The sequence below is a fragment of the Hippoglossus stenolepis genome, chromosome 1 (assembly GCF_022539355.2).
Source record: "Hippoglossus stenolepis isolate QCI-W04-F060 chromosome 1, HSTE1.2, whole genome shotgun sequence".
In the NCBI taxonomy this organism is placed as follows: domain Eukaryota; kingdom Metazoa; phylum Chordata; class Actinopteri; order Pleuronectiformes; family Pleuronectidae; genus Hippoglossus; species Hippoglossus stenolepis.
Genome location: NC_061483.1, coordinates 15,105,571 through 15,133,383, shown reverse-complemented (window position 1 = coordinate 15,133,383; position 27,813 = coordinate 15,105,571). Strand labels below are relative to the sequence as shown.

The 27,813-nt window shown below is 41.0% G+C and overlaps 1 protein-coding gene across 3 annotated transcripts; it reads left to right on the top strand.

Moving 5' to 3' along the window:
- On the top strand, positions 1 to 26,851 carry rnf111 (ring finger protein 111). 3 transcript variants are annotated; one of them, XM_035154078.2, is made up of 16 exons: positions 1 to 142; positions 488 to 550; positions 3,100 to 3,986; positions 6,981 to 7,113; positions 14,879 to 15,033; positions 17,534 to 17,728; positions 17,902 to 18,290; positions 18,691 to 18,943; positions 20,187 to 20,550; positions 20,640 to 20,765; positions 20,861 to 20,978; positions 21,882 to 21,953; positions 22,635 to 22,730; positions 23,020 to 23,106; positions 23,497 to 23,600; positions 24,801 to 26,851. In XM_035154078.2, the coding sequence occupies exons 3-16, from the start codon at positions 3,110 to 3,112 to the stop codon at positions 24,916 to 24,918; spliced, it is 3,087 nt and encodes a 1,028-aa protein (XP_035009969.1). In that variant the 5' UTR covers positions 1 to 142; positions 488 to 550; positions 3,100 to 3,109; the 3' UTR covers positions 24,919 to 26,851. The 3 variants fall into 3 exon arrangements, with proteins under 3 accessions (XP_035009969.1, XP_035010139.1, XP_035010053.1); XM_035154162.2 differs by having other exon boundaries at positions 84 to 102; XM_035154248.2 differs by lacking the exon at positions 23,020 to 23,106 and having other exon boundaries at positions 47 to 550.
- The last annotated feature ends 962 nt before the right edge of the window (positions 26,852 to 27,813 follow it).

Genomic DNA, 27,813 nt, shown 5'->3' with positions numbered 1-27,813 from the left:
GTCGCTGCTGGCTGACGGCGAGTTGGCGCCCCCGTACGGCGCTCGGGGTAACGACGAGAGCTGTGGCCGTGAGCCGTATCCAGCAGAACGACGACCTGCTGGGTAAACAAGGCAGGAATGGGAGCTTCGTCGAGGGCTAATAGTGAGACTCTTCTCTCTTGTCCAAAACATACATGGTAGCGATGTCGCAGCAGCTCTTACGGTGTGATAGAACAGCCGCGCGAGTCAAAATGGCTGAGTATAATCGGGTATTTGCAGAGTGAAGTGGAGCTAGCCTCTGCGTTAGCTTAGCTCGTAGCTAGCAGGGCCCGCTGCTGCTGCCGTCGCCTCTCGGCTCAGCTCGGGACGCTGTTGTCAGTTTCACTCTCTCTGCCGCTGCCTCCGCGGGACTCCTGCGGTTTCTGTACAGGCCTGTCTAGTTGCTGCTCGGCGTAACATTGGGATCACTGCCCCGGTTTCAACGTGTGTCATTATTATCCCCCCACAGGATTTAACCTCCCATGTTCGGAAAAGGACGGTGACACATTCTGAAAAAAGGACTCGGAGCCAGGTACGTGCTGTCTTTGTTGTCTTCTGTCTGGGGTATGTGTCAGGCGAGCTGGCCACTGGGTCCACTCCGCTTCCCCCTCAGTCCTTATTGCAACGATCGCAACGCGAGTTCATAACATTTGATTTTTCACATTTTAATGGCTTCCCCGTCAACGCGAATAGCTTTGGCCTCAGTCACATCAGCGGCGTTCGTGGGGCACAGGCGGACGGACAGCTGCTGCTGGGCTTATTGTGATTGTTAAACGTTGTAGAAAACTATGCACAGCACCGGTCCCAGGCTCGATGCTGTCAAGAGAAACGCGTAGCGGTGTTTATTGTTTAATCTGAGAGGCTGGTGCTGGGTTTTCACAGGCTGGAAGCACAGTGGGCATCGCTAGCAGCAGCTCAGCACTTCAGTCGTACATCTTGAATTGCTTTACTCCATTTCTGTTACACCATGTATTCTCTTCTACAGGTCGCTCCCACCGGTTCTGTTGGACTTACAAACATTATCTCCCCTTCATCGTTATTCAGAAACCTGTATTATTCAGCTTTGATGCCTGGGGGTGTTTTTTCTTCCTTCAGGGCTGTCCTCTGAGGCCCCTGAATTCATGCATGTCATTGCGCAGCTCTCTCTGTGGCATCTGAAGGACTCTCATACTCATGTATTTAAACACAGAAAGACCATTATTGCATGTGCTATCAATAGCAGGCTCAATGAATTCAGTGTTTTCACTGAATTCACTAAATTCTGTAGAGAAACATCCCCTGGCAGCATCAATGACATCAGCCCCATTAACATAAAGTTACAGCTTCAGGTCAAGTGAGAACTAGCACATTATACTGAAATAACCCAGGAAGGAAGAATGCAATGCCGTTTGTTCTCACTGCATCACATAGGTACATCATGGACACTCTAGTGTACAGTTAACCTGCAGCAAACATTACCACAAATGTGGTTACATTTTTACTGGAACGGAAAGCAGATTTGTCCAATATTTTTTTAAGTCTTAAAATTTCTTACAGCTGAGCCCCCAACATGGAAATACATGTCTTGTTAAAATATCTTTGTTATGATGTAGATAAAATAACATATTTAACATTTCAATATTTCATATCAGGGCTAGGAAGTAAGACACCAACATTTCTTCATTTGTGTATACTCAGCAAACTATTTGGATGACAATAACAGAGCATCGGTTTTGATTTCTTCTGCTGTGTTGCATCACTTGTTCTTCAAGACGACAACAAAGAAAGAGTCGGTACAATATGTTCTTAAATCACTTGCTGAAGTAATAGTACTGTGATTTTGTCTTTCTGATTACGTCATATCAAGAAGTGTATTCAGCTTCTTGCTGTGGGTGTTATCACCAATTGCATTCAGTGTGTACGCCTGCTCTTGTGTCATTTACCCATCTGTCGCTAACATGCAGTCACTGAAAATGCCTGGAAACATGTCACCCTGTGTGATTAATTTCACAGTAATAGCTGCAACAGAGATATCCACAACAATTTTGATAACTCCTTGAATCCTTTTGAATCATATCTGCTCTTTGCAGCTACATGAACTCTCTGAGTGTTTCTTGGCTGGGATACTCAATTGCGATGTTCAAACTGATATGGGTGGTCAGTATTGGGGTTCATGTTTTTTAGAATCCTTTAATTTATTAGTCATTAAAATCTTGATAGAACACCATTGATATTGGTTAAAGATCTTTGGTATTATACTATAATCATTTTCATATATGATTTACCTAAATCCTTATTTCTTAATGTACAAATATACAATAGCTTTCCATTATAACAGTGTGAGTTGAAAGCAGCAGGTTATTGGTATTACTGAGGAGTACATTTACCAAAACAGCTCAGTTTTCATGAAAGCAGTGATCAGTAAAATCCAGCATTTAGTCCCTACTTTAAAAGCTTCAATATTACTGACAGCACAGGACATACAGACCTTTTCTTTCTTGCCAATTTAGAAGTGCAGGTACTAAGTGCTGTAACCCCTCTCAATGCTAACACCACTTCTGGTTGACAGAGGGGGTATTCAGCCATGTGGCCTCTGAAGATACCCATGAAATCATAATATCGACTTTTTGTTGCATTATTATGAAGTTGCCAACATTTTTGGTAGTGCTGGAATGTGTTGTTGCTCTGGGAGACATTACCCCACAGTTCAAATTGTCCCACTGCAATGTGCGGAAACAAGTCTCTTTCTCTTAGGAGTTGCACACAAATACAGAAATGTTCCAGTGTCATGACATAACCATGACTTGAGATACATTTTTAGTTTAAAAAAAGCTGATTTAGGTATAGGTGATCTATTAATTGATTTGACATCTCGTTATGTTCAATGCATATGTTTTAATTCATTAATTTGAGTTTAGTTATCTAATGATTCCTTTCAGATATGTATTCAATGGTTGATTACCAACATGAAATATTTTTAGATAATTTATTATTAGATGATAACACTGTTTTGGTTTGTGATGTGAAACTGATCTTGATATTCCAACACTTTCAATTCTGTCACTGACATAATGATCTGTCCTTCTCCCCTTGTGAGGATAGACCTGCCACGATGAAGAGTGAGGTGCCATCTGAGGCCCCGAGCAGACAGGAGCATCTGAAGGAGCCACTGGTTAACCCAGAGCCAATGGAGGCAGCCAAGAGCTTTCCCAACAACATGGAGGTGATCGGGAAGGCAGGCAGTGAATTTGAAACCTTGTGTGAGTCCAGGCATCGGCCTCTGAGGGACACAGCAACACACAGAGACTCAGAACGCAGCCTCCCTGGACGAAGAAAAAGAAAAGGTCAACAGGCAGGGCCGTCAGACTGCTCACTGAAGGAGGGCCACATCAGTGAGAGCTCGCTGACCCCTCAGCGTCCCAGGGTAGAACTTTTACAGCACCCCAGCGAGGATGAACATAATCACGATTCCTCTTTTAGTGACTGTGCTTCCTCCCCTTCCTCGAGCTTACGATTTGGGGAATCGGACACTCTCAGTTCAGAGGAAGATGGGGAAACTGGAGCGACAGGGGGCCAAAACAAGGCTCCTGCCCTTACAACAGGAGGAGCCACTGGACATGGCTTGCGTCCTGTTCTGGGTCGAACTCGGGGGAATCGCTCTCATAAGTGGGTGCGGTCTGAGGCTGAGCCAGTGCTGCTGAAGCGGCCATGTATGAACAGCCGACGGCCTCTGCATAGGAAACGCTTTGTGAAAACAACTCCTGGAGGGGGTCAGCGGACTCAGAAGCAAAAGGAGCGACTATTACTGCAGAGGAAGAAACGTGAAGTGATTGCACGTAGGAAGTATGCTCTTCTCCATAGCACCAGTAGTTCAAGCGAGGAGCTAAGTAGTGATTCTTCCTCCCCCTCGTCTACCGAAGCAGAAGATGAGCTGTATGTAGATGTCAGCAGCACCAGCAGCCAGGCCAACAGTGCTGCTGTAGCCACAGGTAATTACAAACCCTGACCCTAGTACTGTTGTGTCTTTGTTTTAGATCGTAATCTCTGCATTGTATATAACATATGTTGATTTATGGCATCAGGGTATGTTTAAGTAGGCTATGTTATATGGTTAAAAGCATTGTAAACCAACAGGGAAGTACAGTGTCATTGCAGTGTGATCAGAATAACATTCAGAAGCAAGCTAGCTTGGTCATGGCACATACGTATATAGCTCAGAGTATGTCAGACCAAATCTCTCCATAACTATGTTGGCTAGAGCCATGCTCATTTTCTTATTTCCGCTATTGAGTTAGTCAAGTTGGCTAGGCTGAGGTTTCCTTTGAACTGCACATGTCTGTCATCAGGGAAAACATGAAATAACCATGCGTGTCAGGGACAGGGTAACACACACTCAGTGCAGCATATATCATTTGCATAGGGCTCGGGTGGGGTTTGGACACAAAAAACAGAATGCCTGTCAGGTTCGGAATCAAAATTCAACTTTCTTTTTATTGAATCAAGAATCATCATGACAGTAAGAATCTGATTATGAATCAAATCATGAGATTCCCACACATATAGTCAGAGGACCCACCTTGCATAGTCTTTGCAAAGTACTTGACAGGTTAGAAAATATTCTCACAAATGGCTCTTATCTGCCCCAGGTGTAGGTGTAGTTACAAATAACTTGGTGATAGTTATAAACCTTTATTATAGCTTTGCTCTTGCTCTTGCTAAATGTTGCAGCTTGCATGAGAATATGGTCTCTGTTGCTTCTGCACCACTGATAAAGGAACATCTACTCCCCTGTGCCTCTCAAGACCCCTCACCTGGCAGGATGTAATGGAAAGGGCTGCCCTCTGTACTTGTTGAAGCAACAGTTTTATGTCGCTCCTAAATCTAAACCATCACTTTCTGCTCTCAGCGAAGAACCTCGGCCCACTATGCACATGCAGGGCACTTTCTACTGCCTTATCCAAAATGTACTCAATGTATCCTGTGAAAAAGCCCCACCTTTACTGTGTCTCGTTGTTTTCCTCATGTAGCTGTTTGGCCTCAGCAATATTTCTTTTGCTGTGGCCCTGAGGGAGAATGGAAAGTTAGTTGTTATGCCTCTATGGTGGGAGGCAAGTGGGAGAAAACTCAGTCGCTGTTGAGTGTTAGCCTTTGCATAGAAACAGCCGGTCTCACAGGGAAAACAAGCCATGTGTTTACAGCAGGGGAAAGCAAGTGATGAAACCTGCCTTCATCACACACCAGCTCCAGAGTTAGAGTGGGTGTGTGATATAGTCAGGAAACAGGTTAGTCCTACCTCTAACCTACACTCTACAGAGGATATTGAATCCTCTTACTACTATCTGATCAAGTTGCTACCCATGTTGGATTTGAGAGGGCATTCATATTTGTCTTGTCTTATGTTACTAAATTGTGTTAGGAAATAGTAGTAGAGGTTGTTTACCTGGCCAAACTCTACAAATATTTGTTACACTTCTCTGACAACTTGAAAGGTGTTGTTGTTTGCGTAACCACATGAAGACCACATCAGTGCCAGGCAGCAAGACTTGCAGAGGGTGCTAAGCAGCAGTTCTCAGGAGACATTGGAATAGAAATCACTCTGGGGATTTGTGGACTTTACTCGCATGAGACATGTAGCGTTGTACACAAAAACACAATCTGCACTACTGAAGCATAAAACTTAACTCTCAAAACTAAACCACAAACCTACAACACAAATAAATGCTGCAAGTCATACAAGCGTTCACAGACCAGATTAAAATTAGCTGAATTCTAGATGAAGTGAATGTGGTCAGGTTTTGCTCACTGTCATCATAGTGTTAGCAGTTAACAAATATATGAAAAAGGTCTTAGATCTTATAGGTCGATATATATATGTCTTGAATGCAGGTTGACAATGGTATAGTTCACATTTGCCAAAAACATTTGGCATGGTATTTACATGTTAGGCATGAGAACCAGGGAGAGTATTTGTAAAGTTGAGTCATATATCAGATGCATGAGTCAGCAACACTCACTAACACTGAGAAAATGTGATAATAATTAGAAACATGCTCAAGACTGTCGCACAAGTAACAAATTTTCATTGTCTGTGACTATATGCTGCATATTCATAACTGGTGGGAACTAATGATAGATAAATGCCTGGGCCTCACCCTAAAATAATCCTGTAGATTAAGTTGTGTGTTCAGATATATTCAGGGAGTCATTGCCCTCATTGCTCTCCATTGGCACTGGCACAGTCTCCACTGTCTGAGGAGAATGATGCATTCGTCTCAAATTAGTTTGCTATGACTAACTCGTGTGATGGACTAGGTCCCTTGTTTAGGAGGTGGACGGCAATAATACACATGCAGGAGGTGAAGTATATACAGGCATATTCATTGTTGGTCAGTTTAACACGGATAGATTACTGTGCAGATGGTTCAGGCACTAAAAGTAAAGTAAGGATTCTTTCGAAAATAATGCACCTAGTCTTTAAAACGCTTGTGCAGAGTTTTTCAATTAATATTGCAGGTAGCTGATTGAAGCACTTGTCACAGTTCTTCTGTGGAGGTAGACTATCTCTGTAACTGTCTCTTCATGTATCCCATGATGTCATGATCAGGGCTCTGCGGGGGGCTGGCTGTGAAGATAGTTCTTGATGACTCAAGTTGTATGTTTGGGGTTGTTGTTGCTGCAGAATGACTTTGGCACAGATGAAGGACACAGTTTGTTTTGGTGATGCCACAGAATAGAAGTACATCTCGATGGCCTTATAATGTTGTTGCACTCAAAACACAGAAAGGCATATTTATGTGTTTCTTTTTCTCATCAAACTATTCACCCAACTTTAATGTGCAAATTCCAGACAGAGCAAAGCATTAAAATGAAATGACAAATAGCCATAAACTCATTTCAGGCATGTTTAGTTATTTTAGTTGTATACTTGTGAGATCATAATGTGTACAACAGAGCTATATACTAACTTCCAACCATGTATTCAGGTGCTTTAGATGAGGATGTGGTGGTGATTGAGGCGACTCCAGCTCCAGCCCCCGCTGTCCCTGCAAATGAGGAGATCAACGTCACGTCAACAGACAGCGAGGTGGAGATAGTCACTGTCGGGGATGGTTTCAGGTAAGCACCTCAGCTCTTTCAGCCACACTTTGCATTATGTTTGATGATAAAATTAACCCTCAGGAAAAATGGATGTGCGCTGTGTGCTTCATATAATTTTGTTGTTGTTGTGCTGTAGCTCAGATACATTGGATACAAATATTTGATATTTATTCTCTTTGTTGTGAAACACAGTTCAGTTCATTATTTACTTCATGTTCTTTTGCTCTAGTTTTTAAAGTTTTCTTTACAGCCATGTGTGTACGCTGCCCAGCTAAAATCCTGATCTTTGTTCTGAACATTTTTTTAATAACATAAAAGTCTTGTTTAATTTTTGCATGTTCAGCAGTAGCTCCCATGTTTATCATCTAAAAAAACCTCACTTTGTAAAATGTTGATTAATACTTAGTTGTACACTGCAATTACTGAAACGTGTCAGTTCAATGCAGAGAAGAGCAGAGTAGCTGAGTCTTGCTATGTGATGAGCAGAGAAGTGATGGACAAGGCTGAGCATTGGGGTGTCTGATGCCAAAATGGAACCTGATAACATTGATGGGGCGAAACTTTGTGTGAGAAAGGTGGCAGCACTTGGTTGTAACACTTCTTATATACAAACACATTCAAGAGCACAAGAGTGAGGATGCCCGCAGCAAAATCTAACGTTAAAGATCAGAAGTAAGCACTCGACAGATATTGAGCTGACACTTGTCGTTTCTTGTAAATTGTCAGGTGTAATTGGTAACACCTGTGTTGTTATGAGTTTATTACCCGTTGGGAAATTTTCCACGCTCTGGCATCCATAGCTTTTATAAACTTTGGGTTCCAGTAAAACTAAAACTGAACAGTAGACTGATGACAGAGGTGTTCATTTGCAGAGCTATAAATCAAACTTCTTTCCAGGTAGAAAAGTATCTGAAATGTGTCATTGCTTGTCGGAACATTTTTCACTCACGAGGAGTCAGGTCTGTAGAAGCCTGGGGCTGAGGGAAAGCTTCTCATCAGGATCTTTGCAGGACTCCTCAAACAAAACGAAGCCCCTTTCCCTCTTCTGCATAGGTAATGCTATTTATATGTCGGGGTAGTCTTGTGTCTTTTTACCTTTTATGAAACAGTAACTTGAAATTAAACAGTAACTTTTGGAGTAACTCACACAGCACTGTACCTACAGCTGAGCAGCACACAGGACTGACCTGCGTACTGTTTGTGAAATGCAGAAGTTAGAGTTGGTGATATGGGTTGGGCGTCCTCTTGAGCCTGTCACACTTTTGATTGCACCCATGAGCAAGCAACTAACGGAAGCAGTGTGTGCAGCAATATTCAGGCAATCCGATGAGTGTTTGGAACAAACAATTGAGAAGTGGATAATGTTGCAAGAGAAAACACAAGGTTTATGTGCACCTTACAAATGATATTTACTGTATGAAGACTATCTGCATATTGAAGTGTTGACAGTTGTTTGTGATGCTCAGTGTTTTTTTAAAAAGTAGTACATCATGAGAGTGGGAGATTGTTCATGCCTTTTGTTCTTAGACCTTTTATTTTCAGGGTAGGCAATGATGATAGATAATGTTCTGCCACTTCAATCATTACTCTATATATATTATTGGCCAGCTGGATAATGTTTTAGATTATGTGATACCTTCATCTTATTAAAACATTAGCTAGAGTGTGGCCATTGGCTGTGATGCTGTGTGCATGCAGAGAAGTATAACCTGAGGAGGAAAAGCATTTTGATGTAGCCAAATTTTGAAAGCATTATTTAAAATCAGATTTGAATGGGGGATTGTATACAGTTTTTGTGCCAGTGACAGTGCAGTTGTGACTCACAACCCATTCATTTAGTTAGGATGCCGCTTTTGTTAGAAAACCATCTGGGGCGTTCTCAAGATGGATGCCAAGTGGCAAGACTTGCCTTTAAGGACTTTGGGATAGTTCTTTAGATGAAAAAGCACAGGGTAGAGTGTGTTGTATTGCTCCCATGGATTTGCTTTAGGATTTGCTCATGAATTCCATAGCCCTGCTGACTTTGCCCAGACAGCACAGGCATAGTAGAGCTGTATGGATAGTTAAACTACATCACTCTGAAGCAATGTGTGCAACGCTCCTGTTATTTAACTCTTTCTAGAATCATCACACATCAGGGTCGGGCAGATGGACGATGTCCTCATCCTTTGCCGATGGCTGATAGTCATCATGATACTTAGCCCAGCTTTGAGCTTTTTCCTACAAATGCTTAAATTATGGTTAAAAATATATAGTTTGTTGGCTTAATTAATTATATAATATGAATGAATGGTTTCATTCTTGAGTATACTAACACTGTCAGTGCTATAATGAAAATGCTGAGATGTCTCACTGAAAAAACACTCTGCTTGTGGTTGTACAGTTGTGTTACAGAGTTGTTGTTCTTTAGTCACAAACTGTCTTTGACAAGAACTGGGAGCAGCAGAGAGCACACAACAGACACGTTTAATCTAGGCCCTTCATCGAGATAATCATTTACAGCTTATTTGACGGAGAATCACGACCATGTTTGTTATTTTACCCTGGTGACAGCTTTGCACTGCTAATGCGAATTATGTTTGCTGACGATTATTAGTGTTAGAGCTTGGCAAACCTGTAACACCCCCCTCATCACGATGTTTCACTGTACACAGCGTCATATGCCAATTCAGTCGACATTACCCCAAAACATTCCGACTGTCGGACTGAATGTTCATAATTAGTTTTCTCCCAGATGGATGGCTTGAGTGGACATGGCACTTTGAGCATGTGAAAGGGTCATTGTTTCGCAGGCAACTCACATATTAAAACCATGTGTTGCTAATATTTGATTTGATCTGGTGTTTGACATCAAAGAAGTGTCCCAGGAAATGAAATACATTAGGTAACTGGAATGGCACTCAGTAGATCACCAGGGCCAAACAATCCTACACATCATTGTCCAGTTCTTATTGTAGAAATATAAAAGCAAAAAAACCTGTGCATTAATTCTTGAAAGATTTATCAAAGTGTTGAAAATTGCCCCATGTTGCAATATTGATATATTATATAATATTATTATAAAAGTGTTTTGTGTGCTGTAGCCCATTTAGTGTAAATTATATAGACTCTGATTTTTAAAACAAAACATTTCTCAAGAAATACATTAGTGTTAAATGCGTTGTCACACCACCCAGCCAAAACTAGCAGGACATAGAAAATGTATTTCAGTAAGCTTCATGTCAATGGTAGTTCAGATTTTCTGTTACGTAGTTCTTAGTAATAGATGTTTTAATTAATGTACCAGGTTCGACAAGATGCTCACTGACTGAGCGCAGAGCTAATGTCCATCGCTACATGTGAAAAACTCATACATTACAACCCCAGGTCATTAAATGTGAACAATTTTATTAGATTTCTAGAAAATAAACTATTTTGTGCAGTGTGATGACAATTAACACCCATTCTACACTAGAGCAGTCAAACCATATCATGTATTAAATGCTACATATCATTCATCTGTAACTGGTTATATGAGGGAGTACATTAAGGTTTTCTCAGTGGATGATCTATGAATTGGAACATAACACTTTCAACTGGATACATCAGGGCATACATATAAATACATACATATAAATACAGTGCGAGAGCAATACATTTACAAGAGATATTTCCCACCACCGCTACTTCAGTTATCTCCATTTTCATCTTATTTCCTCATTTTCATGATATGACTTCCTGTCTTAGAACTCCCCCAATTCCTGTTGTAGGTGCATAAACAGTTAAATTTACAAGCCTTTCCAGTACCTTTCCCTCTTTGCGTACTTTATTTGAATGTATCAGTAATATTTGAAAATAGTTCCCCGGAAACGATTCCACTAAGGAATGCCATAGCCTCCTGTCTAATCTGCCTGTTTTCCTGACTTCCAAAGATGTCCTGGCTCGCTAGAGAATGTAGAGATGAGCCTCACTAACTGGGGGGATGGGCAGCAGTGGAGCGGGAGGGCGGAGAATCAAAGGCCAACAGAATGAGCAATGAAATCTTTGTTTACACTGTCGGTGCTCCAATTGGTGGATGTGTGTTTGTGTGTGTAGTTTATGTCAACATAGGCACTATACATTTGCACATACACAAAACACACATACATACTGTGTCATGGCTTTTTTTTATCATAGTTTTTTCAAAAGTATTTTTCATTTACTTGGTAGTTGGTTGGTATGCTGCCTCTGATCCCATCCATTAAGTTTTGACTATTTGCAAATACCATGTTCAGTGGGGTATTTGCATTCTCTTGTATAAGCTAGCTATACAGTGCACAGATTGGCCTTCTTTGATTCAGTAAAAATCACTTAACATTTATATGAACAAATAATGCTTTACCTTGAATGTTTCCTTTGGTGTTTTGATAGAGTCTAACAAGTATTTATCATAATATCTGTGAATACGAGAGTGGCAGTCTGGTGAAGTTGTGGCTCAAAGGCTTGGAAAGGATTTAAAAAAGCCTCTCTTCATTCCCAGCTTCATTCCTACAAAATGTTGGAATTCAAACAACAGCAGTTTAGGGACATGCTGCAAAAAGTTACTGAAATCTGGGTAAAGCCATCATTTCAAACCTGCCCCTCTCACGTTGCTCAGAGCCATTCTATCTTTAATTTGAACTGCAGGGTGTTATTTATTTGTTCATGCCACTCCACACTTTGCTCACTTGTAAAGCAGTGCATTAGGAGAACATTCCAGTGCTTTAACAGCGCACTGTGGGGCGTGTTTGGCAGCTGCTTTACCCAGAGCGCAGTGAGTTACAATAAACAAGGATTGTGTAGCTGATATGGATCAATTTAAAAAGGCCATGATCACTCTCTGCCCTGATTCTGCAGCTCAGCTCAGGACACAAACAGTCGTGGGATCACAAAACATTTTGTATGTTATTAGACTTTCTTTTAACACTCTGCCATCAGCTGTCACTCCAGTGATCATGTACAACATGGTAATGTTGTACCTGTGTTTGGCTGAAAACAATCAGGTATTGACGTAATTCAGGTTGCATGACTGATTCATAAGTGTATTCTGTCAACTTAAAATAAAGACCTATTCCATTCAAGTTGGAGATTAAGCAAATGTTGCAACTTCCAGCTTAAAATCTATTCTGCCCAAATATATCTTGTAGCCTCCCATTTTCATTTCTGAAACTTCAACACTTTATCACCGATCAGCCACTACATTAAAACTACCTGCCTAATGTCGTCGAGACCCCTCTTGTGTCAGATATGTGCTCAGTGACAGATATTCAGTGCTGAGAGTTAGAAAGTGACATCATGTTATCATTAATTGTAAAGTCCAACTCAATGCTTTTCTACGTGTTTTGTTTACCACTTACATTGTGCTATTCTTCACCTGCTTGATCTCCTCCTCTTTAACTCCCAAACTCCCAGCCTTGGTTGTCAGTAGCATCGGTCCCTGCAGTTTGCTCCACATTATCGCAGTGCTCAGCCCTGCTCAGATCCCCGGGGTACGTGGCTCACATCACATCGGTTTGGCACAACCAAGCCACCCATTCCCATAGCTTTCATGTTTATAATGTACTGTTTTCCTCTTGGTTGCTCCCCCCCACACTCAGGGGGTCATGGTGGTAAACAGATATTTACAAAATAATCCCAGGTCTACCTAATTAGATACTCCTCCCTAGTGGGTAGGCCGGCTCCCTGGGATCAACCCAGAGCTGTGGAGCCTGGCCAATTAGACCCCACAACAACCACCACACGCCCCCCTCTGCATATCACCCTCGTGTGTGTGTGTGTGTGTGTGTGTGTGTGTGTGTGTGTGTGTGTGTGTGTGTGTGTGTGTGTGTGTGTGTGTGTGTGTGTGTGTGTGTGTGTGTGTGTGTGTGTGTGTGTGTGTGTGTGTGTGTGTGTGTGTGTGTGTGGATTTCCCATTTGTGAATTCAGACAGATAAGCAACTTCCTTAATTCCATTTTCATAGTTGTGCAGTGTGTCTCATAGGACACTCTCATAGGATCACACCTTTTAGTATTATCTTGATTTGTAGAAACAAATTTGTTCATTTTTTTTGAGTGAATGAAACACTTTTAAATACACACTAGTCACGAGTTAGTTACTAGTTAAGAGCTCATATCATAAAGGTAGAATAGCCAAACAGAAGTATTGTCAGAATAATTGTTCCATGTATTCCTCACAGTTGTGTGCAGCCTATCACTGTATTTATATGTAGCTTGTTAATCTGTCACAAGGCTAACACAAAGACAAATACATTATATCACATAAACAGTACATTGACATGAAGCCAGTTTTATTTTTCTAATCCACGTTACCTGTCTGAATTTGGTCTGTGGGAAATCCATGCAGCCAAAGGGAGAAAAAACAACTCACATCATCACAAAAAGGATTAATTGAATCATTTGTAGTTTTTTATGTATCCATGATTTCATCTATAAGAATCAGCGAGCCTGTCTATAATATACTTCGACACAAACAGCTCTGTGGTTAATAAAGCCGTGCTGTTGGCACTCACATATACAGCCTTTTCCCTTTGCTCCTTTGTATTTTTAAAAATCACCCAGGGAGAAGCAGTGAATTCCCTGAGTAGCACATCTCCATGGTGTCCAGGTTTACGGCACTCCCATTCAGTCTCTTATCAGCTGTCCCTAAGGCTCATCCCTCCTCCCTCTGATCACCTGGCTTTACGGCACTGTGGGGAAATACAACTATTCCCTGGCCTCTCACTCCAGTCTCAGAGAACAAGGGCTACCGCGACAGAAGCCTTTGAGAGAGAAAATTAAAAGGAGGAGAAAAAAAAAAGGAAGGGCAGAAGCCACAGCGAGAGAGGTGCAGAGAATTCGACTTAGAAGCGGGGAGGAAAAGGAAAACATTTGGAATGAATAGTAAGGTTTCTAAGGAAGTGTTGGGGTGGTCATGGATACAGCTGACAGCGTTTAATACACAGACTATAAACACTGTTTTGTTACATGATCAGTTGTGACACAAGAGAAAACAACACACATTTATAAACATGTATTAGAAAATGTTTATCCTAAATAGTTGTCATAGAACACACAAGTCTTAGCAGGTATTCCATTTCAGCTTCGGATATGTCTGTATGCCCTTAAAGTGCTGTTTTATTACCACTAATTTACTTAAATATAATAAACAAAAGTTGTCTTAGTAATCATATAAGGATCAATCACCTTTTTACACACCGAGGGGGCTGCATGTGAAGAGTTTTTGCAACCAGCCCCCAAGTAAAATGTCCAGAGAATGTCAGAGTGAGCCCATGTGAGAATTGAGCAGGATGATGTCTGAAAAATGTACAGTGAGCGAGTGGCCACGTAAAACTGAAAAACAAAACAAAAACAAGAATACATAAATCTCAGGAGAAAAAAGAGGTGACATACACGTAGAAGACATCACCGAAGATAATTTGTATGTCATGTCCTGCCTCCTGCATGCATTACCCAGCCACCACCATGTTCCGGATATTTTTCTGTTGTGAATGCATCTGACTTGGACAATCTCCTGCTGCATTCTTCATATGTGAAGGAAATATCTAGAGAAAGGCCAGTAAAAACCACAATACATACATTTTCTGAAAGCAGATCTGAATGCTTTTATCATAATTGTCCATGTTTTCTTCCACACATACTATTGCACCAGCTGACTTTTCTAAGCAGCCGCTGTCCTGGAAACAAGAGTCTGGCTCTGGCAAAGCAAATGCTGCACAGTTGAGCTGTTAAGATTTTCCTGCTGGTTTGGTGTAATTGATTTTTTTTTTTCATGTCTATGTATCTACAGGTCACGCTCAGTGGGAGGTCTTGGCAGGATTTGGGCTAATAGTTGCTCTCAGAATCGCCTCCAGGAGCCACGAGGACGTCACAGACTCTCCACTGTTATCCAACCACTGCGCCAGAATGCTGGGGAGGTGGTGGATCTCACTGTTGATGAAGATGGTAAGAATGAACCGAGAAAAGTCCCCCGTCCAACTACATTGTCACCATGTCTTTACTTCAGGTTCGACTTTTCTAGTAATCTGCCTCCTCCCAGCTGCACAAAAGCACATGCCATTACTCTGTGATGCTTTCTTAAAGCAAACTACTCATGAAATCACAGTAACTATTTATCTGTGAAATGAGTCTAATTAGTATCTTGAAGATGTAAATTATGGTCTATGTATTTAGACAATCTAACTAAAGACATTAGTGTCGAGAGAGGGAGATATAACTTACAACTTAGCGACTAGAATCATGTTTCACCTTGGATTTAATTGTACAGAAGTTGCATCTGCAAATAATAATTATATACATTTTATTTCTATAGCACCTTTAACACTGCTGAATAACATTTTACAGGATTACAAAAAACAGAAAGCAAATAAAAATGATAAATATTAAATACACATCATAATCAAACATTAAATCTCCGATTTAACTTTAAATAAGAGATTGTACTAAATTAGGCCCCAAACAAAATCTCTGTTTTAAGGTGGACATGAGAGTAGAGTTTTATGGAAGACTTAGGAAGCTAGAATTTAAGATATACCTTAAATGTTGCAAATAATATGTCGTATTCAATTTCTCATTAGAAAGTTGTCAGAGTCCGAGCAATCAAAATAGTTGTACAGATGTGGAAATGATGTTTGTTAATTAAAGGAATATTAGTCTTGATATCTAAAATCTACATTTTTTTTTTTTGCTTATTAACCATTAACCTGAAGCAGTACCATATCCATGCATTTCTTACAACAGTAAACAAGTGCCTTCATTTCTGTAAAAGCAGGCTGCTTTGTGACCATAGGTGTTTATGTGACTGAAGTCTAATGTCAGTCTCTTTATCAGCCCACACCCATGATGGACAGAAAAACTGTGGAGCATTGAGTATTAGAATATTTGCATTTGTCAGGAGAACGAGGGGGTAATTAATTTGTGAATATGAAAACCAGAGAGAGCTCACACACTGGAATGCTAATAAGCTCTGCTCTTCTCCTTGGCTGCTCAGTTTTTGCAGGCACACATGCTACAGCCCAAAATGAGGATAATAGTGTCAGGATGGATTTTAGATGGTCATTAGAAATGTGAGAATTATATATGTTTATCTACAAATTAACAACTGGTACCTCTTGATTTCTTATGTCATCAAGTGTTATTGTGAATTAATTTGAAACCTAACATTGCATAACATCATAAAATGTCATTGATATTAGGATAATGTGTAAAACTAAACACACACTCAGAACCCAGACCCTTCTAATTGTAGCGACTGTTGATTTTGTTGTGAACTGTTTGCAGATTTTTGGGATCATTCATTACTTCTCATTTGTGTCAGTAATTCGAGATTTGACTGTTGTTTGTGTCCTCTTTTATTTCCTTATTTTTAATATACAGACTGGTGAAATGATTCCTGTATCTCTCACAAACACTTGTTACTAATCCTTCTTTCCCTACGGACTCCTTTTTTCATATTATTTGCCGGTCCCGCGCTAACATCCCTGAATGGATGAATGTATCATGTCTGTGTATGACATGAATAGTTACTTTGAACAGTTCCTGCTTTACACCTCTTTTACACCAAAAGTGGTGGGTACACACAGGTTTTACTGAACACCTGCTGAAAAAGACAATTGACGCCTTTTCCTATTGCCAGTAGATGAGTGTGATTCGTGTTTGACATCACAAACCTGCCGGAAACTGAGAAGCTCTCTCAACTTGCTGTCTTGCCAGTGTTGTGTAATACGGAGACAAAATCACTTAAGCATGTTCAAGGCTATTTATGCACCAAAGTCCTGAAACTTGCATCTAGTCTGCTAAAATAAAGAAGAAGAAGATATTGGCGCATTTACCTATGTGTCATGTTTCCATCACTGGTGATTGGAGCCAGGGCTGATTTAAACAAACATGTATCAACTGCAGAGTCATTTGAGCCGCGAGTGGAAGGTGATTGTCTCCATTCCCCCTGCAGACAAAAGGCAGATGTTATCAGGTGTTGGTAGTGTTTTCAACCAGTGGAAAAGAGGCTTTATAGAACAGTCATCGGTGCTGCCCTGTGAGTGAGGGGCAGACCAGTCTCTACGTCTCCTGTGCTCAGATAGTGGCAGAGAGTATACAGTCTTCGTTGGGTAACAAACTGCTGCTCCACCTATGTGCCACAAAAAAGCTGCTTTCATGTGTGAACGCAAATGTACAAATTACTTGAACCAGTCATTAAATAGATATTAAACCTCCAGATCCCTTCTGCAAAGTCTGTGTGATATCCGTCTGAGCTGATGTGCAAACAGATGAAGGGCTGAAACTGGTTGATTTTATACGTAATGTAAATACACTGCAATGATGCCAGGAGGGTTAATTAGCATATTACAGTTTAAGTTAAGTTCTCCAATTCACACATTCACCACACATGGTCCAGCCACAAGCTAGGTTTTGACAGAATCTCCTGTGTTTTCCTCTGTCTCCCCAGATCTGTCAGTTGTGCCAACAACCTCCGGCGGCATTCACCCTCAAACAGTCAGGTCGTCGTCATCATCATCTTCCCATCATGCCTCTACCTCAGAGCTCAATGATGCCCCAGGCCCTTCTACTAGCTGCCCAGGGTCAATACCTGAAAGTATGCACACCCAGAGGCCAAGTGGCTCTTCTCGTACAGCCACAGAGGGTAAGACGGGACAAGGCATGTTGAAACCAGCTGCTGTTTACTACTTTATTTCAGCTGTTAAACTCGGAGGCAGCTTGGTTCTAATGTTACATCTTTTCAGCTGCTGATATAATTTAAGATGTTTGTACTGTCTTACCCAAACGTTTTCCCAATCATATTCCTGACTCTTATAGATGACAGCAGACCAGGTTTGTCAGCCACAGCAGGAGAGAACACAGGCGCGGCCATGCCCAGACTCCCATCATGCTGTCAGCAGCACTCCCCGTGTGGAGGCCCCTCTCCTGGTCACCTGTCCCTGAGCCACTCCCATTCAAGCTGCTTGCAGGCGTCGTCATCTCAGCAGACCAGCGGCTCGCAGCACAGCCACAGCCACAGCCACAGCAATGCTCACCACTTCCTCCACCATGTCCATCACCCAGCACCCCAGCCCCCAGGGACCCTGCCCTTTCAAGAGGCCAGCTGCCCTGTGGAGAGGCCCACTGCTCTGCCTGCTCCCTGCGCTGGAGTCAGCAGTAGTAACAGCGGTAGTAGCAGCAGCAACACAGGCCACTTCCACGACCAGGTATACCTATGCTGCCTTTAACACCTACATGCTGTAGTTGTACAGTAGCTTGTGATTTATACCGTTAGTAGTCTCCCACACATCCTTGGCAGAAGTCTGAACTCCACTGAGCACATTCTCTAGTTTTTTTATTCAGTCAAATTAGATTTAATAAACACAGTTAATGAAAACAGACTTGGTATTCAGTATTGGTGTCGAGTTATTTATGCAGGAATAGTATCAAAGTCCTGATTTTGGTATCAATGCTACCGTCTTGAAAGAGCAACAGAAAAAGTCGATTTCATTGTACATTTGAAGCCTGGGAAAATGTCCCTTGAAGGAAACTTGTAGATTAATTTCGCATTCCACAGGGGAACATTGTCCCTCTTCTTTCTAAAACCTCTCTGCCTTTCTCCCACAGCAAACTCTGCCAGTGGATCTGAGCAACAGCAGTGTTCGTGGTGGTGCAAATAGCGGCGCAAGTTTCCATGGCAGCACCTCGGCCTTTGACCCGTGCTGCCCAGGCTCCACCTCGCGGCCTCCCACTTACGTTTCTCAGGCCACCCCTGGGCCCAGCCAGCCAGCCGTGGTGGACTCGTTCAGTTCCCCCATGGTGGCTCAGCCCCAGCCACAAACACAGCCCCAGCCCTGCAGACATTACATCCACCCCTCATGTGAGTACATCGCCCTTATGCAGTTCAGGAAACCAGACATTCAAAAAAAAAACTAGCGGTACTAGTGAAAATTGTCTGCTGACAGCTACACTCCTAAATCCTAATGCTAATAGTAATTAACACAGGCTGATGCTTAATGTCCCAAGTGCTGTGGGCACTGTACCAGGCAGAAATAGTTAAATGCTCATTCTACTCAGAATGGCTCAGTACGGAGAGTGAAGCAGAGTGACAAGGCTTTCATGTGGGTATGGAACAAAACTGTTAGTGGCTGCTGGTGCTTGTGATCACCCCTCTCTTGCTTGTTTCTCCAAACTACAATAAAACTGAACATTTATTAGTTGGATGAGTCACAAGTCAATTTAAACTGCTTTTAAACTGCTGTTTCCCCCCCAGAAAACAGTCATTTGAATCCCATAACATATCTGTAACCTGATGATTTCTGCTGATACATTTTAAATAATATTTTCTTTAAAGGTCCAGTGTTTAAGATTTAGGTGAAAGGGATCTATTGACAAAAATTATATATAAAGTAATCCCAGGGATTTTTTCACGAGTGTGTTTCATCTGAATTATACAAATTGTTGTTTTATTTACCTTAGAATGGGCCCTTTATAATGACATACTTTATATTTACATCAGGGGGGGTCCTCTCTATGAAGGCTGCCATGTTTCTTGTACAAACTAAACACCCTTTGAGTTTTTATGAAAACTGAAGGGCACCACAGGTTCTCTTTCATGTTGGGAAGGGGAGGATGAGGTGAGGGGTGTTCAGCTTCACCACTTTATGTCACTAAATTCTACACACTGCAACTTTAAGGTCAGGTGACATTCTAATGTTTATTGACAGCAAACATACAAACACCTAAATCTCATAAACATCCATTTCCTGTGTGGCCAAAGTCTGATAGAACTAAAAATTGTAGAAAAAGTAATCTCAAGCCCAAGACAGAAACAGGGATCCATGTGAGATATGTTTCTTCATTAAAACGAGCATGGGCTCTGTAGTTTGTTTTCAATGCCATAAAAATGAATCATTGCCTTCTAATTATGTAAGCATGTATTCATAACCCATTATTAATACCCCTTTCTGCCTTTAGTAAGAATGAATGAAATCCACTGACTTGAATGTTGTTGAATTTGGCCTTTCACCGAGATTTGTTCAACAACAACAAAAATGAAGAATATCAGCAGCCTTATTGTTTTGTGTTTAAAAACATAATTGTTTTTCTTTCCTCTCACCCAGATGGTTCTCTAGCACGCTCACTGCATCATCAGCCCTCCTCCGCCTGCCCTCACTCCCATGGGAACCCCCAGCTTACACCTCAGCCGGCTCCACAAGGCGATTATGTCATCCCCCACACTGTCACCTTTCATCCGCCACTGCCATCCCACCCTCCAGGCCACGCTGTGCCCCCTGCCCCTCCCCCACCTCTGTCTGGCCACCACCTCTCTAGTTCAAGTGCCCCACTGGCCCAGCACCTGCCTACAGAACACCAGACCCTGCCGCACCATATGCCGGCGCTGGGGACATCTGTGCAGAGGCTCCATCAGCACGAGATGCTGCAGAGGATGGAGGTCCAGAGGCGCAGGATGATGCAGCACCCCACGTGAGTATTCTGAGTATTTATATTTCTGTAGAAGAATCTCCAGCTGTGATGCACATCAGTGTCAAACTGAAATTTTAATTTCCTTGCAGACGAGCACATGAACGGCCGCCTCCACACCCCCACAGAATGCACCCCAACTATGGCCATGGACACCACATCCATGTGCCACAAACTATGTCTTCCCATCCTCGCCAGCCCGAGCAGAGAACAGCATGGTCAGCATCAGACATGCAAATATTACAGATGTTTAACGCGGAGCTATGATTCCTTGGTAGTGATGACTAATGGCTGTTTATGTGTTTGTCAACAGGGAGCTTGGCATTGAGGCTGGAGTAACTATGGCACCATACCCTTCAGGGCACCTGCACTCCCACTTGCCCCACTACCACCCACCCCCCAGACTGCACCACTTCCCCATTCCCTTCATGGTGAGCAGCACACATGCATACATTAGCATAAATGAGAGAATCACTTTTATATGAAGTCTAGCTGAGATTAATGGTGCTGGCTTCTTATTTATAACATCAGTTATTTCAAGGATGGTTTGGTGAACCAGATGAATAATTCATTAGCAATTAATAGTGGCTCATCAGGCATTTCAAATGCACACTCAACAAATCCAAAAGCCTCGAGTCAGATCCTGCGCAAATATAGTCGACAGTTTTGTGACATTTTTGTTTCCTTCCATGGTCACCCTCAAACAACAGAACATCAGTTGTCCTCTATAGTCGCTTCTTCTTTGAAGCATCAAAGCAAGTGCATGTGAAGTCAGGCTGCAGCTTAAAGTTTCCCAGATGTTTTGAGTGTATCCAGTTAATCACAACATGATGCTCAGAATCCGGTGGTAGCAAAGTGGAACCCAAGAATTTTGATGAACTCAGCAGATGAGTTTTAATTATAGTTTTGTGTGTGACCTTCATCATTACATACGTGCCATGTGAACACTTTTAGATGCTCCTCTTATTTTTTCCTCTAATACAAACAATACCTACATTCATCTTGCAAAGAAGTTCCCTTTTTTCAGCTGTTTATTTTTTAAGATGTAGTTAAACCAAATGTTACCTCCCTGGGAAAATGTACACGTCCTTCTCTCCATAAGAAACATCCTTCCTGGCTCTGCTATTTACACAACTATAAATACACACTATAGCTGAAAGTCAAAGTACTCAGCCACTGATTTAACCCTGTATTTATAGCCTGTTAAAAGAAATAAGAACTGTGTGGTAAGAATGTACAGTAGTCTTGTGTCTGAAGGTAGTCTTTTTTATGAAACAGTGTTTTCTCAGGGTTAAAAGTAATGTGTTGTGCATGTTTTGTTTTCTCCCTCGCAGCACACTGGCATATCTGATGTGACTTATCCGCACATTCGGTACATCTCATCTGGCTTCGGAAGAACTTATGAGGTGAGGACTGTTTTTGATTGTTTGAAATACCACTGTTGTGGTTGTGTGTGCTTCGGGAACACATAAAACAAACAAGCAAGTCATTATTACTTACTGTCACCATCCAATATTGGTTTAGTTATATTTAGAACCATCACTGGAACTGGATGAACAGTGTTCATAAGGAAAGGAGAAGAAAAAAGTAAAATTCACATACTAGCTTTTCAGCCTCCAGTTTAACGTGTCATATAGCTCAGGGAAACAAGCAGATATGTTCAGATACCATTTCCCCTTCCCGGCACTGACTTGTGCTGACTCTGATACCACAAGATGTGGACCAAGTGTCAACATTCCTTGCAGCAAGAGACTGAACCTCAAATTAATACCAATACATGTGTATGTGAAAAATTAAATTTGCTTTGTACAGGAGTTTCTGCTAAGTGAATGTAATTTGATATCAGTTGCCTGTTCTGAGCTGGAAATACAATAATGTTTAAAGTTTGCTGTTCGATTGTTTTTCCAGCAAATTGACACCTGAATGCAACAATCTCTGCCAGAGTTCAGGGCAGACACACGGGTGTCAATGTGATCACTGATGTTTTTAAAAATAGAACTAATTGGCAGACTATTTTAGTCTCCGCCAAGTTTGTCCGGATTATTGATTATTGTCTCATCGCGTTCTTCTTAATTTATTTCCGTCAGGACCTGCTGCATTTAGAGGAACGACTGGGGACTGTGAACCGAGGAGCCTCTCAGGGAACCATAGAGAGGTGCACTTACCCACACAAGTACAAAAAGGTGAGGACCTGTGAGAATTTGTGTTCAGCTTTGTGCTGTGTTCAGTGTTCAATGTATTTTACAGAAGCTGTATGTAGATGTGCATGACTGTTGCAGTTTATTCTGGGACAGAGTGCGTAGTGGTCTTTTGTGCTCTTTTCAAACATATGATGTTTTGCCAACATTTAGAAAATACTGTAGTGTCTTTGACCAGAGATTGCAGCTGTGACGACAATGTTGGGGAAAAGTTTCCTTAGAGTTTTCCAAATGTATCTAAATAAGCAATCTAACACCCTGCCACCCAATACAGAAGGTGTTGGAGAGAGACATTGACCAACAGTTAACCCCTGAAGCTTGGGCATCTATTGGGAAAAATATGCACGCAACCCCAGAATCGGTGAGAAATAATGAACAAATCAATTTGGAATCATGTCTCTGCTCACATGTACAGTAGATGTTAGTGTTAGTCTTGTGGGTCAGGGAATTCGGCTAATACCTTTTGATTTGAACAACTTTATCTGTGTAGTATAGAAACAGTTTTAAGGACAAAATGACCATTCTCTCTGTCCCCAAAGAATGTAATGTTTTTGTTGAAATGTTTTTTTCTAAGTAGAGTTACCTCTTCATGAGCAACATTTCTATTTTCATACAAATGTAAAATATGTATTTGTAATGTTACCGCAGTGTTTAGTTGAGCAGTTCAATATTGATTTAGTATGATTATTAACCACATGTAATGAGTGTGTACTGATCAAAAGTCACGTGTCCAAACGTTTCTCACAAACAGAGGAAGCTGCTTGGCAAGCAAGAGGAAGACGAGGGGGCAGATGAAGACACGGAAGAAAAGTGCACCATCTGTCTGTCAATATTAGAGGAGGGGGAGGACGTCAGGTAAATGGCTCCCCTCTTGGGTGTTTGTTGCTCACAATTTTAAGTGTGTTAAATTGCGCTTTGTATGTGGAGTGTGTCGGTGTTTGTGTGTGTGTTTTTGTGTGAGCCTTTAAAAACAGACATGTGGCAGGTGTAGCTGTTCTGTTTCGCCACCATCTCTAGAGATATGTTTTTGAAAAAACCCAGAGGTATATTAATCAGCAGAAAACCCCAGAGTGCCTCAAAATTACCCACCTCAAGGAATTGTACTTTGCCACACACTCAGGTTTTGGGAGAGCGTTGTCTGCCCTCTGTTGGTACAAAGGTGATGATGAGCCTCACATTTCAGTTTGTACAAAAACTCAGGTTTTTAAAATCAAGGTTTTTGATAAACATTTTACTGTCCTTGAACCACAAAGATTTGAAAGATTTTGAGTGTGTACATGTATCAAATGGTTCTGGTTGTAGATTATATTTTACACATTTCTCCTTTAGTCTGATGTTTTTCACACTTCAGTCAGTGTGAAACATCAGCGGCTCCCTACTCGCTCTTGTGTGTGAGGTCAGCGATAGTTCACATTTTACTGCGACCATTTACCATTAACAGACCAAACCTGTTGGACTTAAACACTTTGTGTTCAGGCTTTTTTAGCCTCAGGTTCCTACATCAGTCAATAGTTTGCGATAAGAGTTGGTCAAAAATGTGACATTTAAAGTCTAGTGACTACAGGGTTTTTACTGCAGGAGGATTGTGTGTGCGCGAACCTGCTTGTGCGCATTTCAGAGGGATGATGTCATTGTTGGAAATGGTCTTACGGGATTTGGTGAAAGTAAAAAGATATAGTCTTTCACCTGGATATTTAAACTAACCACATGGTCTAAGTACATTACTACGACAAAAAAACTAGAATGGCACTCACTTGCACCAGTTTCTCTTTATTTCATTCAATTGCACACATATCACAGATATCAATTTGTTATATCAGGATAAATGAATTTCACCCTAGAAATTGCTGAAAATGTACAGAAATCCCTATTTTGCAATGGTAAAGGAAGTGAAAACATAAGGTCCTTGGTGGAGGTAAAAAGAGCAGGAAGAGAGCAGCAGGTACATCAGATGATGAGCTGGATCTCCCCACATATACGTAGGTTTATAAAAAGATGTGTGTTTCCGTTTGTACCGCTCCTCATCTCTCTTGGCCTGTGTGTCTTCTCCTGCAGACGTCTACCATGTATGCACCTCTTCCATCAGCTGTGTGTGGACCAGTGGCTCCTCACCAATAAGAAGTGCCCCATCTGCAGAGTGGACATCGAGGCGCAGCTGTCTGCCGAGAGTTGATGCTGTTTTTCTAACAACCCCTTTTGTTCAAAGTTTATTTTGAGATCATATGAATTATCTCTTCAGTACTGCAGTCAACCAAAGATGGCATGAATTACCTGTGCAGCTCCACTTTGAGAAAATAAAAAAAAAAACATCTGACATAAACGCATTGAGCCTAGAGTGCCAGCTATCACATATTACTACAACAGCTAGAATTCTCCATTAAGGGTTTAAGATTTTATTGTATTTATAAAGCTTTTATGTAGCTTTTGATTGTTTCCTCAAGTGTCATTTTTTTGTTTTTGTTTCTCTGCATGTTTCCTTGCAATGCATTTCTTTGCACATATAACGTGGGCTTAACACGGCCTAACAATTTGCAGGTGAGGATAGCTGCTCTAGTAAAGACGCATTTCTGTAAACTTAATGCCTTGCTTTACTAGAATAGAATGTCAGCCTCCAGTTTGAAAAAAAAAAAAAACATTGCAGGATTCATTTTACCGATCATTGTATTGATTAGTTTATGTTTAGAAGATGTGGATTGTTAGTGAAAGATGTTTTTTAAGTAAATCAAGACATTCCTAACTAGGGAAATATGTTAACAGATCAGCTGCTGTATTAGTGCACACCCAGTATTTCTAGAGTGGAAATAAACTCCAATGTTCACCTCACTCCCAGAATATGCACATGCTTTGCTACGATGACACCTCCTACCCCCCCCCTCCTCCAGCACCTTCATTTGACGAGAACACCGTTAGCACCACCATCTCATGTATTTTAGAGAACCAGAAAAAGAATGTCACATCCCTCTCTTGACTGTTCTTTCTAAACCGAGCGTTTTTTTGGGGGAATCTGCTGTGAATCTTTTTCTTCATTTAGTCGGGGGGGAGGGGGGTTCTCCCCCCCCCCTGCAGACAGGCCTGTTACAGTTTACTCGATCTCGGTAGGATGATCTCAGGGCTGTGTGTGTGAGTGTAAAGACATTTCGCATGAGCCTGCAACCTGGGGTCATTTTTGTCGACTTGATACTGGCAGTGGTGTGGACTTTGGTTTCCAGTGTGTGTTCAGAGGGAAATGCACAGCTCAATGTGGGATTAATATTTACTGTTTGTTCTTCGCACTTCAAAACCATTTTTATCCACCTGCCCTTTTGTCTCTCTGTGGTCGAGCAGCAGTGTCCGCTCCGGCTGCTGAGCAAAGAAAAACACTAATACTGTTGACTAACTCACTCGCATAGACTTGCACAAGAGAGAAAAAGGTAGGAGAATAGTAGTGAATATGACAGTGCGCTGAGGGCATGTATTTCGACTCTGATGAATATGAAAAAAGAAGAAGAAAAAAACAATATTTTGAATGGAGTGTTGAAATGCAGTACTTAAAGCAGGTATCCATGCATTCATTGACTTAAAGGCACCAGGATCATATTCTGTGGGATTTATATTAGTTTTAAAAAATAATAAACTTGGATAACTCTTGATTCCTTTCCTTGGCGTGCTCTTTGAAAACGCGGATGTTTGAGTGATTGTTGGTGTTTTATGATTTAATATGTTTTAATTTGATTTAGTAAATACACAATGTTAATACACTCATCCTAAAAACGTCTTGTATTTGTTCAAATAAGTGCTGAAAATATTTGAAGAAAATGTTCAAATATGAAATGTATTTATCATGTATATAAACAATGTCGGGTTAAAAGCATTTTTTGACATAGAAAAATTATTCACAATTTTTTAGGATATATTATCGTTTTCAATAATCACCTCCAAGTTGTATCTTAATAATAAACACATCCAATGTTATATACTTAATATAGTATATACTCAAATTGATTTGGCTGCAAGATTTATTAAAGTGTAAAAACCTAAACTGCACAAATCTGTATAAAGAGGAAAATGTCCCCTTTCAGGAAGTTCAGTCCATTCATACTCAAATAAAACAAATTTGTAATTTTCAATCATAAGTCTTCTCTTCATAACCAATATTACCAAAGCAAAAACTGACTTTCAGCAATTTTTGCAAATTCATCAAAAGTAAGACTGAAATATCACATTAACACAACTATGCAACACTTCTTTATGTATTTATAAGTCGATTTTATTTGAGCATTAGGCTGCAAAAAATTGAACAAAACATGAATAGATTCAAAGGAAATGAAAACGGTGAGGATGAATTGGGATGAATTGAGTTTTCTGAGATGTAATAAAGGCTGAAGGTCACTTTCAGTAAAACCATACAGACCATGAGTGTTATCAGTTAATGATCATGTTTCATGTCTGAGACAAATGTGTTATTATAAAAGTTATACTCACTTTAATGCTTATATATACTATAATCAATGCTACAGAAGCGTAATGTATAGTGTAGTGCATTCACCTGAGAGAAAATGATGCTCTGTTTGAGATAAACTAACGCAAAATCCCAAAAGAAGCTCTTATGTAGCTCAGAGAGTGTTGAAGCAGACATGTCCTGACAGTGCAGTTCAATTCAGTCTTATTTTAGTTTCCTGACATTGGGAAATAGTTTTGTCTTTAAGTTATAGATGAGAGCTTCTCGCAGGATTTTGAGCTTTTGTTGTCGTTTGTTCAGAAATACAGAAAATTGTCTTGCTAATTCAGACAAAAAGAGCAGCTTTTTTTTTCCTCATGAAAACAGAAAATATTTCTTATTCATATTTTCAATTTAATATCGCGTCTGAATAGACAACCAAAACGACAATACTTCACACCACCTCTACATAAAGAAACATGGCTGCTGCTGTATTATTCATTAAATGTATGACTTTTAAATCAGTAAATCAAGATGCAGTACCAGCTTCAGCCGCAGGGTGGAGGAAGAGCAGAGGAAGAGCAGAGGAGCTGCAGTGGAGGACAGATCAGTGACCATGAATAAACAGTGAAGGGAAGAGTTTGTTCACGT